The 16,185-nt window shown below is 45.2% G+C and overlaps 1 protein-coding gene across 2 annotated transcripts; it reads left to right on the forward strand.

Moving 5' to 3' along the window:
- The first annotated feature begins 818 nt into the window (after positions 1–818).
- On the forward strand, positions 819–10,236 carry LOC132388489 (oocyte zinc finger protein XlCOF6-like). Of its 2 annotated transcripts, none has more exons than XM_059960834.1 (2): positions 819–844; positions 7,268–10,236. In XM_059960834.1, exon 2 carries the CDS (start codon positions 7,445–7,447, stop codon positions 8,396–8,398), a length of 954 nt encoding a protein of 317 aa, XP_059816817.1. In that variant the 5' UTR covers positions 819–844; positions 7,268–7,444; the 3' UTR covers positions 8,399–10,236. The 2 variants fall into 2 exon arrangements, with proteins under 2 accessions (XP_059816817.1, XP_059816818.1); XM_059960835.1 differs by lacking the exon at positions 819–844 and adding an exon at positions 1,090–1,224.
- Positions 10,237–16,185: the final 5,949 nt, after the last annotated feature.

Consider the following 16,185-nt stretch of genomic DNA (forward strand, 5'->3'; position numbering starts at 1 on the left):
GCAGGCACACGCTGAAGTTCCAACAGCTTGTCTCCCTCTCCTGCTCCCGCTCCCTCAGGCTGCCGCAGCTTGTGTCTGACGTCATAGCCCTCCTCACTCAGGCACTTAAAGCGACACTCACAATAAACGAACCTGCGGTCTCGGAACACAATGCACCTCTAAAGTCTGACAGCAGGCAAGCGAGTGAATCTTCGACGGTGCAGAGTCAGAAGCAAAAGAGTTGCCAGCCTGAATCAGGGGCTCCAGGGAGAAATGGGGTCCAGAGGAGGAGGACGAATAAGACCAGCAGGATGTGGTTAAAAGTGAAAGATTAGAAGCATTTGGAAACTGGTTGATCGAAAAAAAAGGGGGTTAATTTCTACAAAACACAGGTGGAAATCAACAGATCAGGCAGAAATTTTGGAGAGGAATAAATAGAAAACGTTTAGGCAGAGCCCCTTCCGCATGCCTAGCCTGTGTACTCCGCTGCTGAGTTGATCTCTGAATTGTTTTGTGTGTGTGCGTCTCTGTATTTCCAGCAACTGCAGAATCTCCTGTGTTTTATATCTGCATTTTACTTTGGCATTAGATACACGTTGATATTGAGTATATTGCTTATGGGAGCCGCTTTCTGCGTTAAAACAGCTGCAGATTTTTTCTATACCCGATAAAAAAAATGAGATATGGACATTGAACCAGTGCTTGCAGAAATCTTTAATGGCACCGTGATTACCCATAGGGCCATGAGTTAAGAATTTCGTCGGCGCTGAAGCGCCGATGAAATGCGCAGGCGTCAGGCAGAGGCCGTCCCTGAGTTTCACGCATGCGCGCAGTACGCAGAAGCCTTTGAAAATGTCGGCTGCAGGTAAGAGTGATTCTCCGAGTTTTTATCTTAAACACGGATTTTGGGATAATTCCTCTGAATTTCGGACACCGTGACCAGCAACCCCGGGACAGTCATGCCCTCTTCCCTCTCTCTCAGCCCCACGATCCGTACACGGGCCCCGGGGAGCTTCCGGTTGATGAGTGAATGGGAACCGATGGATTCTCAGACAGAGCTGAGCTCCAGCTATCTAAACGCAAGGATTAGGTACTCGGAGAAAGGGAACAAAATCTTTTACATCACCAGTTGAGAAAATCGGCATTAGTACTCTTTTCCATAGATGCTGCCTGGCCTGCTGAACTCCTCCAGTATTTTGTGTGTGTTGCTTCCTCTACCTCCTCTTGCTCTGGACTATTCTACCGGTGAGAATATATTTTGTCCCATTCTCTCTGGGTACGTAATGACATCAAACACCTTTGCCCTGGGCAACAAGTAGCTTTCACATCACAAATGTGCCACTCCAGTGAGACAGACTACTGCCCTTCCCTTCATATACAATGGGATTTCATTCACTGAGTGCACCACTGTCAGTCATTGCGGGAGGATTCAGGGAGAATATTTATGTCGAATACAGAAACTAGTAATGCCTGTTTGCATTTTGGTGATGCAAAAGTTGCTAGAGAATTTGCAAGTGGGAAGAAGTAGAGTGATATTTGGAAATCTGACTTTTTAAAGTGTAATTTAGCAAGGAAACCACATATGGACAATGTGCAAAAGCTTTGGTGAGAAAATCCTCCATTTCCTGTTACATAGGCCTGCTACATAGGTTGTGTGAGAGTGCAGATGAACTCGATCAAACCCAAAGGAGATCAAAGTTCCTATTGACAGTGATTTGCTAGCTGTGAAAATGAATACCTCTCTATAAAAAATTCACTGTGCACACCTTGTCACTGGGTAAAAAATGCACAGTAAAAGATTTATGTGCACACTGGTTATTACAAATCAGAGGGGAGGTTATTACAAATTAGAGGGGTATTGGAGGAAAGGAGGGGAGACCTCCAGTGTCCCTGATGCCCTCACCTACAAGATGTACAGCTTGTAACCCTGCACTTCAATGAGCTGCAATTTGAAATGGGTGAATTCCAGATCGTCCATCAGTTGGAGGGGTTGATAGATATGACACGAAAAGAGGTGAGTTACTCTCAAGGTGCCGGACACAGGAAACTGAGTAAGAATCAGGAAGGGGAATGAGGTTAAATAGGCATCGCAGAGTACTCTTGTGGCCATCCCCCACAACAACAGGTGGACCACTTTAGAAACTGTTGGGGGGGGGGGGAATTACCTGGCAGAGGAAAGTCAAAAGGCTGATAGGGGATTTGTTAGTTAGAGGAACAGAACAAGAGGGGATGAATATCCTAGTGGTAAGGCTTGCTAGTGGTAGTGAGCAGGGGAGGGAGTGATGTGGTTAAAATAATTTGTAGGGGGAAGGGGAGCCAGAATGACAGAACAGATAGTGGAGAGGGTGAATTGAATTGACTTTATTAAATACATACTTCATAAACATGAGGAGTAGAAAGATTTACCTTACATCTCCATCTGAATGTGCAATCTATATATATAGATAGTTTGCACATAGGACAGTCAATATAACATCGAAATGCAATTGTATCAGCATGAATTAATCAGTCTGATGGCCTGGTGGAAGATGATGTCCCGGAGACTGTTGCTGCTTTTGCTGTGGTACAGTTTCCTGGATGGTAGCAGCAGGAACAGTTTGTGGTTGTGGTGAATTGGGCCTGTTTGTCCCCGATATTCTTTGTGCCCTTTTTACACACCTGTCTGTGTAAATGTACTGAATCGTTGAAAGTAGATTGTGCCATGTATAATTTCCTTGTTTATATTTAGAGACATTTTTAGGTGTATAAACTGATGAGGGGTATTGAGCGTGTGGGTGACCAGAGGTTTTTTACCCAGGGTTGAAATGGCTAACACGAAGGGACATAGTTTTAAGGTGCTTAGAAATAGATCTGATGGGATGTCAGGGGTAAGATTTTTACACAGAGAGTGGTGCGTGCGTGGAATGCACTGTCAGCAGCGGTGGTCCAGGCAGATACAATGGGGTCTTTTAACAGCCTCTTAGACAGGTACATGGAGCATAGAAAAACAGCGGGCTGTGTGCGAGGGAAATTCTAGGCAGTTACTAGAGTAGGTCACATGCTCGACACAACATTTGAGGCTGAATGGCCTGGAATATGCTGTAGATTTCTCTCTTCTATTTTGAACAGTGAAATATCTTCCGCTTTAAACTGTACAGGATCCACGATTTAAATGCCGCTTTTCCACACTCCCATAGACCCTTTGTCCATCTCCTGAGTAAACAGAGATGGAAAAATATTTAAGATCTCCCCCATCTGCTTTGTTTCCACTCATGGATTGGCATTCCGGTCTTCCAGAGGACCAACTTTGTGCCTTGCAATCCTTTTGCTCTTAATCTATCACTAGAAATCCCTAGAGTTTCTGTCTTTACCTTTTATTCTGACACACACATACCCACTTTGTACTTTCAAAATTTCGCTTTGAAGGCTTCCCATTTACCAAACACACCTTTGCCATAAAGCAGCCTGTCCCAGTGCACAGTTGCCAGATCCTATATCTTAATTCCTGGTCCATGCCCTGAACACATCCACCTTTCCTACGCTGCTCCTGGTATTGAAATATACAGGGCTCAGCATATTCACTGCACCATGCTCAACGTTTTCATTCCTGACTTTGTCGGAGGACTGAACAACATCTGTCTCCACAACCTCTCCACTATCTGTTCTGTTATTCAGGCTCCCATTCCCCCTGCCCCACCTCCCACCATGCAGATCTATCACCCCTTTGGCTTTCCTCTCCCAGATCAATAAAAAGGAGGTGCATACCAGGTACAGGCAGATAGGAACAAATGGGGTACTTATGAAATACAGGAAATTCAAGTGAACACTTATGAAAGAAATAAAAGAAGGCATGAGGTTGCCCCAGCAGACAAGGTGAAGGAGAATCCTCAGGGATTCTGCAGATATGTTAAGAGTAAAAAGATTGCAAGGGAAAAAATGAATCCTCTGCAAGATCAGAATGGTAATCCATATGAGGAGACGAAATAGATGGGGAGATTATTTCTATTATTATTATTATTATTATTATTATTATTATAAAGGTCAAGTCAAGTCAAATTTTATTGTCATTTTGACCATGACTGCTGGTACAGTGCACAGTAAAAATGAGACAACGTTTTTCAGGACCATGGTTTACATGACACAGAACAAAAAACTAAACTGAACGACGTAATAAAAAAACACAGAGAAAGCTACACTAGACTACAGACCTACACTGGACTGCACAAATTGCACAAAACAGTACCGGCATTACAATAAGTAATAAGCAGGACAGTAGGGCAAGGTGTCAGTCCAGGCTTCGGGTATTGAGGAGTCTGATAGCTTGGGGGAAAAAACAGTTACATAGTCTGGTCGTGAGAGCCCAAATGCTTTGGAGCCTTTTCCCAGACGGCAGGAGGGAGAAGAGTTTGTATGAGAGGTGTGTGGGGTCCTTCATAATGCTGTTTCCTTTTCAGATGCAGCGTGTAGTGTAAATGTCCATGATGGCGGGAAGAGAGACCCCAATGATCTTCTCAGCTGACCTCACTATCCGCTGCAGGATCTTGCGATCCGAGATGGTGCAGTTTCCGAACTAGCCAGTTATACAGCTGCTCCGGATGCTCTCAATACAACCCCTGTAGAATGTGATGAGGATGGTTGCGGGGGGGGGGGAGGCGGGGGGAGATGGACTTTCCTGAGCCAACGCAAAAAGTAGAGATGCTGCTGGGCTTTCTTTGCTATGGAGCTGGTGTTGATGGACCAGGTGAGATTCTCCGTCAGGTGAACACCAAGAAATTTGGTGCTCTTTATGATTTATCTGTATCTACTCAGGAGATGGACACAGAGTCTGTAGAAGTGAGGCAAAGCAGCATCAACTTCAGGGACCCTGTACAGATTACAGAGGTGGAGGCTTTTGCTGTGTTCAGGCAAATTAGTGTGGATTAATCCCCAGGGCCTGACGGGGCTTGGACCCTGAGGAGGAGAAGTACAGAAATTTTCGGGGCCCAAGCACAGATATTTAAATCAACCTTAGTGAAGGACTGGAGGACAGCCAGTGTTGTTCCGCTGTGTAAGAAAGGCTCAAAAAATAAACTAGGGAATTATATGTTTGTGAGGTTGACATCAGTAGTGGGAAAGTTATTGGATCATATGAGCAGGAACCGGATATATAATTATTTGGATAGATGTGGACTGATTAAGGAGAGACAGCATGGCTTTGTGCATGGTAGGTCATGTCTAACCAATCTTATAGAGTCTCTCGAGGAAGTTATCAGGGAAGTGGATGAAGACAAGGCAGTGGATGTTGTGTACATGGACTTTAGCAAAGCACTTGACAAAGTCTCATATGGGAGGTTGGTCAAGAAGGTTCAGTCACTCAGCATTCTAGATGAGACAGTAGATTGGATGAGACACTGTCTTTGGGAGAAGCCAGAGTTTGGTAGCAGATGGTTGCCTCTCTGACTGGAACCTGTGACAAGTGGTGGCCACAGGGATCAATGCTGGATCTGTTGTTGTTTGTCATCTATATCAGTAGTCTGGATGATAACGTGGTTAGCTGGATCAGCAAATTTTTGGATGACATCAAAATTGGGGTGTAATGAACAGCGAGGAGGACTGTCATAGCTTGCAGTACGATCTGGATCAGCTAGAAAAATGGGTTAAGAAATGCAAAATGGAATTTAATGGAGACAAGTGCGGGGTGTTGCATTTTGGTAGGAACTAGGTCTTAAATAGTGACTGGTCGGGCACAGAGGAGTGCTGTAGTAGAAAGGAATCTGGGAATACAGGTCAGTAATTCACTGAAAGTGGTGTCACAGTTCGATAGGGACAGAAAGAAAGATTTTGACATATTGGCCTTCTTGAACCAACGTATCAATAGACAATAGATGCAGAAGTAGACCATTCGGCCCCTCGAGTCTGCACCGCCATTCTGAGATCATGGCTGATCATTCACTATCAGTACCCAGTCCCTGCCTTGTCCCCATATCCCTTGATTCCCCTATCCATCAGATATCTATCTAGCTCCTTCTTGAAAGCATCCAGAGAATTGGCCTCCACCGTCTTCCGAGGCAGTGCATTCCACACCTCCACAACTCTCTGGGAGAAGAAGCTCTTCCTCAACTCTGTTTTAAATAACTGACCTCTTATTCTCAATCCATGCCCTCTGGTACTGGACTCTCCCAACATCTGGAACATATTTCCTGCCTCAATCCTATCAAATCCTTTAATTATCTGAAACGTTTCAATCGGATCCCCTCTCAATCTCCTCAATTCCAGTGTGTACAAGCCCAATCTCTCCAACCCCTCTGCGTACACAGCCCTGCCATCCCAGGAATCAACGCAGCACTTCCTCAATTGCCAGAATGTCCTTCCTTAAACCTGGAGACCAAAACTGTACACAATATTCCAGGTGTGGTCTCACCAGGGCCATGTACAAATGCAAAAGGACATTCTTGCTCTTGTACTCAGTTCCCCTTGTAATAAAGGCCAACATTCCATTTGCCCTCTTCACTGCCTGTTGCACTTGCTCATTCACCTTCATTGACTGATGAACTAGGACTCCTAGGTCTCTTTGCATTTCTCCCTTACCTAACTCGACACCGTTCAGACAATACTCTGCCCTCTTGTTCCTGCTTCCAAAGTGGATAACTTCACATTTATTCACATTGAATGACATCTGCCAAGTATCTGCCCACTCACCCAGCCTATCCAAGTCTCCCTGTGTTCTCCTAACGTCCTCTTTGCATGTCACACTGCCACCCAGTTTAGTATCGTCAGCAAACTTGCTGATATAGTTTTCAATGCCCTCATCTAAATCGTTGACATAAATCATAAAGAGCTGTGGTCCCAATACAGAGCCCTGTGGTACCCCACTAGTCACCTCCAGCCAGTCCGAGAAACACCCATTCACTGCTACCCTTTGCTTTCTATCTGCCAACCAGTTTTCTATCCATGTTGAAACCATGCCCCCAATGCCATGAGCTCTGATTTTACTCACCAATCTCTGATGTGGCACCTTATCGAATGCCTTCGGAAAATCTAGGTATACAACATCCACTGGCTTACCCTCGTCTAACATCCTTGTTACACCCTCAAAAAACTCCAACAGATTAGTCAAGCATGATTTGCCCTTGGTAAATCCATGCTGGCTCGGCCTAAACCTATTATTCCAGATACCAGCACTGTGCCCAGTTAGAAGGTGATTTCTCTGTCCAACTTGGGTTGAAGTTCACTGTGACAGTGTGATGTCAGATCACACCTTGGAAGCTCAGGTGATCTGATCTCAAATGTTGTCCTTCAACCACTGATGGATGTTTAAATCTTTTTACAGGTTGAAAACCACAAGGAATTTGTCTACGGGAATTCAATCAACCATCCTTCCTGCTCAGACTGTGGGGAGGGATTCACTCGGTCATCTGACCAACTGGCACATCTGTCATTTTACACAGGGGAGAGGCCGTTCACCTTGTCCGACGTCGGGAATGGATTCAATCGGTCATCTGACCTAATGGCTCACCAGCGAGTTCACACCAGGGAGCGGCCATTCACCTGCTCAGTCTGTGGGAAAGGATTCACTCTGTCATCCACGCTACTGGTACATCAGCGAGTTCACACTGGGGAGAAGCTGTTCACCTGCTCAGACTGTGGGAAGGGATTCACACTGTCATCCCGCCTACTGGTACATCAGCAAGTTCACACTGGGGAGAAGCCGTTCACCTGCTCAGTCTGTGAGAAGGGATTCACTCAGTCATCCACCCTACAGAGACACCAGCGAGTTCACACCAGGGAGAAGCCATTCACCTGCTCAGAATGTGGGAAAGGGTTCACTCAGTCATCTGAACTACTGGCACATCAGTCTGTTCACACTGGGGAGAGGCCGTTTACCTGCTCAGACTGTGGGAAGGGATTCACTCAGTTATCCAACCTACAGAGTCACCAACGAGTTCACACTGGGGAGAAGCCGTTCATCTGCTCAAACTGTGGGAAGGGATTCACTCAGTCAGCCACACTACAAAGACACCAGTCAGTTCACACTGGGGAAAGGCCATACACCTGCTCAATCTGTTGGAAGGGATTCACTCAGTCATCTGATATGCTGGCACACCAACGATTTCACACTGGGGAGAGGCCGTTCACTTGCACAAACTGTGGGAAGAGATTCACTCAGTCATCCACCCTACAGAGACACCAGTCAGTTCACACTGGGGAGAGGCCGTTCACCTGCGCATACTGTGGAAAGGGATTCACACGGTCATCCACCCTATTGGCACACCGGTCAGTACACACTGGGGAGTGGCCATTCACCTGCAGTGAATGTGGGAAGGGATTCACTCAGTCATCCAAACTACTAACACATCAGTCAGTTCACACTGGGGAGAGGCCGTTCACCTGCGGTGAATGTGGGAAGGGATTCACTCAGTTATCTCATCTACTGAGACACCAGCGAGTTCACACTGGGTAGAGGCCGTTCACCTGCTCAGACTTTGAGAAGAGATTCTCTCAGCTATCTCCACCAAATGTGTGTCATTCAGTTCACACAGGGGAGTGACTGTTCAGCTGCTGTGAATTTGGGGAAAGATTCACTCAGTAATCAAACCTTGTGATACACCACAGGTTTCACACAGGGGAGAAAGTTTCAATGAGCTGCATGCTGGATATTTGTCCATCGCCGTTGCTGAATGCAATTTCGGGACTGACTGTTGGTGCTGAACTCTGCAATTATTGCTGCTGCTCACCACTCCCAGTTCTGCACGTTGGTCACTGGGCATGGGAGGAGTTTCTTCTGCTGCACATTCACCTTTAATGGGACTGGAGTTTAATACTCTGAATCTGAGTCAAGTAAATCAGTTCTATTTTAAACTCTGTCTCTGGTACTTAGAGAATTTATAACACACCTTGTGTACAGTGGAAAGTCAACTCGGGCCAGCTGGACCCTGCCAGTGATTCTGTTCCAGGTCAGTCCTTTTAAATGCTCCCCTGTTGTTCACCTGTCACTCTCCCTGTGGGATGTGTTCCAAATAGTCACTACTCTGTGGGTGAAGAGGTTTCCCTTGAATTCTCTGCAGATTGAAGAAGTCGAGCTGACTGCAGTTCTGTCTGAGAAGTTCTTCACTCAGTTACCCTCCTTAACCACGACTCATTTCCACATGATGGGTCATTTCCCCAGCTTCTGAAGGGTTGTTGAAAGCACCACTGCCCTCTAAAGACTGAAAGCAGAATGGGAAAGCATTTGTTGGATGTTCAACGGATCAGGGTCAGAAACCAGAGGCAGGTCGGCACAGGAGCAGAGTTTGGGGCTCTGGACGATGGTCGGGGTAAGAAAGTACGATGAGGAAAAGGGAATGAGCAGCGGGGCGTGGCAACGAATGACAGAGTAGCAACATTTGGAAGCTGATTGATGGAGAAAATCTTTTGTTCGTCTGACTGATGACACAAACAATGCCTGTGGTGAGGTGCTCCACTGGTTGAGGAACATGTATGTTGGGAACGGTTTTTTCTATTGAGGGAGTTGTTCCTGCTTGTTTATCCGGTAATATTATTAATGGCCTTCTAGGTTCCTCCAGCAGTTTGTGTATGTGTTGCTTGGACTTCCAGCAGCCACAGATTCTCTCCTGTTTTTGATAAGAGCAAAAGCCGGGTCATATAATATAGCAAGAAAACAGTGGAAAGTGAGAGGATTGGAAAGTAATTACATAACCAACAGGAGACAACTAAAAAAGAAAAAACACTGGAGAGAAAAGATGAAAAATTAAGGTAAGTGAGCCAATAATATCAGGTATCAAAAGTTGTTCACATACATAAAGAGTAAAGGAGAGGCAAGAGTTGATATTGTACCGCTGGAAGATGATGCTGGTGAGTTAGTAATAGAGTAAAGAAGTAGCGGCTGAATGTAATAATTATTTTGTGTCAATATTCACTGTGTAAGACACCTGCAGTACAAGACAATAAGACATAGGAGCAGAATTAGGCCATTCAGCCCCATCAAGCCTGCTCTGCCGTTCTATCATGGCTGATCCCGGTTCTCACTCAACCCCGCGCACCTGCCTCCTCGGCATATCCTGCAATGCCCTGACTGATCAACAAAATATTAGCGTCTGCCTAAGATGTACCCACTGACTTGGCCCCCACCGCCGTCTGTGTCAGAGAATTCCACAGATTCACTGCCCTCTGACTAAATAAAATCCTCCTTAACTACTCTGAAAAGTTGCTCCTCAGTTTGCAGGCTGTGCCCTCTGTTATGGCTACCCCCACCATGCGGAGTCCTCTCCTCATCCACACTATTTAAACCTCTCCACATTCGGTAGGATTCAGTGAGATTTTACACCCCCCCCCCCCCCCCCCCACCACATTTATTAAACATTGGTCAGTGCAGGAGTACGAGCCCAAGGCTGGAAAACGCTTCTCATATCTTAACCCCTTTATTACCGGAATCGTCTTCTTGAACACCCTCTGAATTCTCTCCAATGACAACACACCTTTTCTGAGATATGCATCCCAAATACACTAAGTGCGGCCTAAGTAGTGTCTTATAAAATATTAGCATTATCTCCTTGCTGATAGATTCTACTTCACTTTAAATAAATGCCAGCATTGCATTTGCCTTCTTTACCACAGACTCAGCCTGTAAATTAACCTTCTGGGAGTCTTGCCCAAGGATTCATATTTCCTTCTGTGCTTCTGTTGTTTGAACCTTCTCCCCAATCAGATAATAGTTCACTATTGTTCCTTTTGCCAAAATGCTTTATTGGACATTTTCCAGTATTGTATTCCATTTGCCACGTTTTTGCCCGTTGTTGAAATTTGTCTGTGTCCTGCTGCCATTGCATTGCTTCCTCAGCACTACCAACACCTCCAGCTACCTTTGTATCATCCACAAACCTTGCCTCAAAGCCATCAGTTCCATTATGCAACTCACTGACAAACAATGTGAAAAGTAGTGGACCAAATACTGACCCCTGTAGACCACAAGTCACTGCCGGACAACCAGAAAAGGCCCCTTTTATTCCCACTCGCTGCCTCTTGGCTGTCAGCCATTCCCCTATCCATGCCAGTATTACTTCTGACTTTTATCCTGTCGAGCAGTCTCATGTGTGACACCTTATCGGAAGCTTTCTGAAAATCCAAGTAAATGATATCCACTGCCTCTCGTTTGTCCATCCTGCTTATGACTTCCTCGAAGAACTCTAACAGATTTATCAGGCAAGATTTCCCTGTACCGAACCTATGCTGGCTTTGATTTATTTTTAGTCTCCTAGTACCCCAAAACCTCATCTGTTATATTAAACTCAAATGCTTTCCCAGGCACTAAGGTTAGGCTAACTGGACTATAATTTGTTTTGTTTTTAGTTGCCCGTTGTTGGATTTTAAAAGAAACCCCATCTTCTAACTTCCTACTCACTTTTGCTAACTTATACACACTTTCCTTGGCTTTTATACAGTCCTTAACTTCCTTTGTCAGCCGCGGTAGTCCAGCCCCACTGTTTGAGAAATACGTCTGCCGGACATATCTATCCTGTACGTTATGGACTATTCTCAGAGATGTCAGCCACCTGGGGAATCACCTCTCTCATGCCTCTGTAATTCCCTTTATTCCATTGCCATACTCCTTATGTGACCTGTGCTTCTCCCTCACAAGTTGCAGTGGGAATTCAATCAAATTATGATCACTGCCTTCTAATGATTCCTTTACATTATCCTCCCTAATAAGATCTGGGTTAATTCACAACACCAAAACTAAGATAGCAGTTCCCTGAGTAGGCTCAACCATCAGCTGCTCTAAAAAGCCATTTCGTGAGCATTCCCTCTCTTGTGATCAGACACAAAGGCCTGAAGGTAGATAAGACTGCTGGACCAGAAGGTGTGCACCCCAGGGTTCAGAAAGAGGTAGCTGAAGAGACCATGAAGGCATTAGAGTCATAGAACATTACAACACAGGCAAACCCCTTTCGGCCAATCTAGTCCATGCCAAAACATTAATCTGCTGAGTTCCAACATCTTCCTCCTGGACCATAGCCCTCCATATCCTTCTCATCCATGGACGTAAGCAAACTTCTCTTAAAGAATGAAATCGTCCCTGTCACTTGCTCTGGCAGCTCGGTGTACACTCTCCCCGCCTCTGAATGAAGAAGTTTCCCCTTAGTTTTCTCTTCAAGTGATGAGTAATTATCTATCACAAATCTCTAGATGTTGGAATGGTTCTGGCGGACTAGAAAGTTGCAAATGTCACACCACTCTTTAAGAAGAGAGAGAGGCAGAAGAAAGGACAACAAAGGTTTTGCCTCCTGAAAAACTTTAGGTGTATCTTATGAATTTTGGACTACTGATCATGAAAATCACCATGAAATTTCCCTGTGATGCACCAATTTTTGAAATCACTCGTATTATTTCAATTCATAATTCAGGTCAATTAAAATGTTGCCTGCAATGTAAGCTGGAAAGTTTCCTATCTTGTTCAGGCATGCTTGGGCATGCGTACGCGGCGCGGCTGCTGCATGGCAGGACAGGTTTTAGTAATAATTATTGGGTTCAGGACTGTAAGGATGGAATTTGCTATCACCAGGCACAAACATTTCTGTGAAGGATTTTGATATTTCAGACGGATGCTTCCCAGAGTAAGCATTTTTGTTGGTCCACAAATCAAACAGATCATCACTGATAGGCAATTTGAAGAAGTTCTAGTGGGACCAGAAAAAATGACAAGGAAGGCATTCAAGGAAGCTGCTGATATTTTTCTCGGCATCAGCAGAGCACCAAACTTCATGCAGCTGGTTGAAACCATGCATAGACAACCATAAAATGCAACATGTCACTAAAGATTCATTTTCTGCATTCACATTTGGACTTCTTCCCTGCAAATCTTGGTGCTGTTAGTGACGAGCATGGTGAAAGGTTTCAGCAGGACATTGTGGTCATGGAGAAAACATACCAGGGCAACTGAATCCAGCAATGCAGCAAATTAGTGTTGGACACTTAAGCGAGAAGCCTCAGACACTGAGTACAATTGAAAATCATTAACAAAATATTTATATCTTGGTTGCACTATTGCAAAGCATCAGCACCATGATGCAATTAAAGACAATATGTTCAATAAAAGTTAATTTGTCATTTTTCTAAATTCCTGCGTGATACAAGTAGTCTTAAATTACATTTGTGTTAATCTTCAAGCAGTTCATCATAAACAAAAAAAATTCTGAGGAAGCAACACTTTTGGAAAAAAAAGAATTGTTGTCCAGTGAAATTATAAGACAGTTAGTCTGATCTCAGTGGTCAGGAATATGTTCGGGTGTATTAAGGGTGAGTGTTTTGGGTACTGTAATTGGGGAGGCATGATGAAGTTGGACAAAGTCAGCAGAATTCCTTTGCAGGGAATCGTGTATAACAAATCACTTGGAATATTTTGAGGAAATAACAGGCAAGATAGATAAAGCAGAGGCAGTGGATGTTGTTTGCTTGGATTTTCAGATGAGCTTTAACAAGGAAGGCCGATTGAGAAAGTAAGGAAGCAATGGATCAAGAACTGGCTTGCCGCAGAGGACAAAGAGTAGTTGTAGTCGTGTCATATTCTGCAAGGAGGTCTGTGACTAGTGGTCTATTACTAGTGGACTAGTGGATGACTCCCATCCACTCCATAAGGTACTGGTTTGGCACAGAAGTACATTTGACCAGAGACTCATTCCACTGAGATGAAACACTGAGCGTCAAAGGAAGTCATTCCTACTTGTGACCATCAAACTTTACAACTCCTTCCTCGGAGTGTCGGACACCCTGAGCCAATAGGCTGGCCCTGGACTTATTTCCACTTGGAATAATTTACTTATTATTGTTTAATTATGGTTTTATATTGCCACATTTCTACACTATTCTTGGTTGGTGTGACTGTAACAAAACCCAATTTCCCTCGGTAACAATAAAGTATATCTGTCTGTCTGTCTGTCTGGTGTGCCTCCGGGATCTGTTCTGGGACCTCTACTCTTCATGATTTTTATGAATGACCTGGATGAGGAAGTGGAGGGATGGGATAGTAAGTTTGCTGATGACACAAAGGTTGGGGGTGTTGTTGATAGTGTGAAGGGCTGTCAGGGGTTACAGCAGGTCATTGATAAGATGCAAAACTGGACTGAGAAGTGGCAAACGGAGTTCAACACTGATAAGTGTGAGGTGATTCATTTTGTTAGGTCAAATATGATGGCAGAATATAGTATTAATGGTAAGACTCTTGGCAGTGTGGAGGATCAGAGGGATCTTGGGGTCCGAGTCCATAGGACACTCAATGATGTTATGCAGGTTGACTGTGTGGTTAAAAAGGCATAAGGTGCATTGGCTTTCATCAACCGTACGATTGAGTTTAAGAGCCGAGAGGTAATGTTGCAGCTATATAGGACCCTGGTTAGAGTCCACTTGGAGTACTGTGCTCATTTCTGGTTGCCTCAATACAGGAAAGATGTGGAAACCATTGAAAGGGTGCAGAGGAGATTTACAAGGATGTTGCCTGGATTGGGGAACGTGCCTTATGAGAATAGGTTGAGTGAATTCGGCCTTTTCTCTTTGGAACGATGGAGGACGAGAGGTGACCTGATAGAGGTGTATAAGGTGATGAGAGGAATTGATCGTGTGGATAGTCAGAGGCTTTTTCCCAGCGCTGAAATGGCTAACATGAGAGGGAAAGTTGTTTTTACACAGAGAGTGGTGAGTGTGTGGAATGGGCAGCCGGGGGAGGCGTTGGAGGCGGAACCGATAGCGTGTTTTCAGAGACTCCTGGACAGGTACATGGAGCTTAGAAAACTAGAGGGCTATGGGTAACCCTAGGTAATTTCTAAGTTAAGGGCATGTTCGGCACAGCATTGTGGGCTGAAGTGCCTGAATTGTGCTGTCCGGTTTCTATGAACATGCATTTTGTGTCAATAACTCATTTGGAAATGTTGTATTTGGTCTCTTAGCCAAATAGTGGACACAGTTTGTGAACAACTGGGTTCCAAGTATTGGTCCCTACAACACCCACTGGGACATCTTACAGGCCCAGGAAGGGTCTTTAAACAGCCCGACTACCGGAACAGACGAAGGCCACTCGGCCCCTCCAAACCGTCCTGTCATTCAATAAGTCCTTGGACTGGTCCATTCGCCCCCCTCTTTGCTCGGACCATTGTCCCCACCTATGGGTCAACAGACTGCCGGTTTGACCCCCAATGTGGTGAATCCCTCTGTTCGCCACCATTCCATCTTTCCAATAAAATGCTCCCCCTTCCTTCCCCTACTGGGTTCATTCCCTCCGTCCCCGGGGAGTCAGCAACAAGCCGATTCGCCAAGTGTTCTCCTCCTACCTCTCGGCGATACATCAGACTCGGCCGCAGGGGACGCTTCAGAAGCGCCCCCAACTTCCCTCGGAGGGAAGCGGAAAGAAATCAAAAAGCGGGACATTTACTTTGAGGTTTATCCCGCCGAGGAAGCGGGGGAGACGATCTCTCAGCTGTTCCGCCTGTACTATTGGGTGTAACGAGTAATTGACATCGCTTCGCACCAATGGAGATAACACAGCGCCTGAATCCTCTGTTCCTCTCGGGGCCATAATCATAACTGTTGCTCGACAGATCCCACTGAATAAAGTTGAAATTTCAAAGTTTAAGTCGGAAAAGGGAGAGATTAATGGCGGACAGAAATCGATTGTGTCTTACATGTCCGTGAGCGGGAGGCGGAGTCCTGTGTGAAATGTTTAACCATCACGGTGACTGAAGGCAGCTGCAGGTTCATGAGGGACTGTTACTGTCAGATTCTGCAGTTCTTGCGGCTGCTCATCGCACCCAGGACTGAACCCTGGTCACTGAGCATTGGAGGAGTCTGTTCTGCTGATGTTAGCCTTAAACTAGACTGGTGTTTAATATTGTGGATCTGTGACAGATAAATCAATTTGTATCAACTCCCGTGTCTCAGGTACTCACGATGCAAACTAGGGAGGCCACTCGGCCCATCTGGTCCCTGCCCATATTTCTGTTCCATATGAGTACATCAAAATCTACCCGGGCCGTTCCTCTCTCATCTCCCTGACATGACAGGTTGCCAACCATGTAACCTACTCTAGAAAATCTTAGAATTACCCTACTGCATAGCCACCTATTTTCCTAAGCTCCATGTACCTATCTAAGAGTCTCTTAAAAGACTCTATTGTATCCGCTTCTACCACCATCGCTGGCAATGCATTCCACACACACACACCACTCTTTGCTTTAAAACCTTAGCTCTGACATCTCCTCTGTA

This window comes from Hypanus sabinus, unplaced genomic scaffold (genome assembly GCF_030144855.1).
Source record: "Hypanus sabinus isolate sHypSab1 unplaced genomic scaffold, sHypSab1.hap1 scaffold_336, whole genome shotgun sequence".
NCBI classification, from domain to species: domain Eukaryota; kingdom Metazoa; phylum Chordata; class Chondrichthyes; order Myliobatiformes; family Dasyatidae; genus Hypanus; species Hypanus sabinus.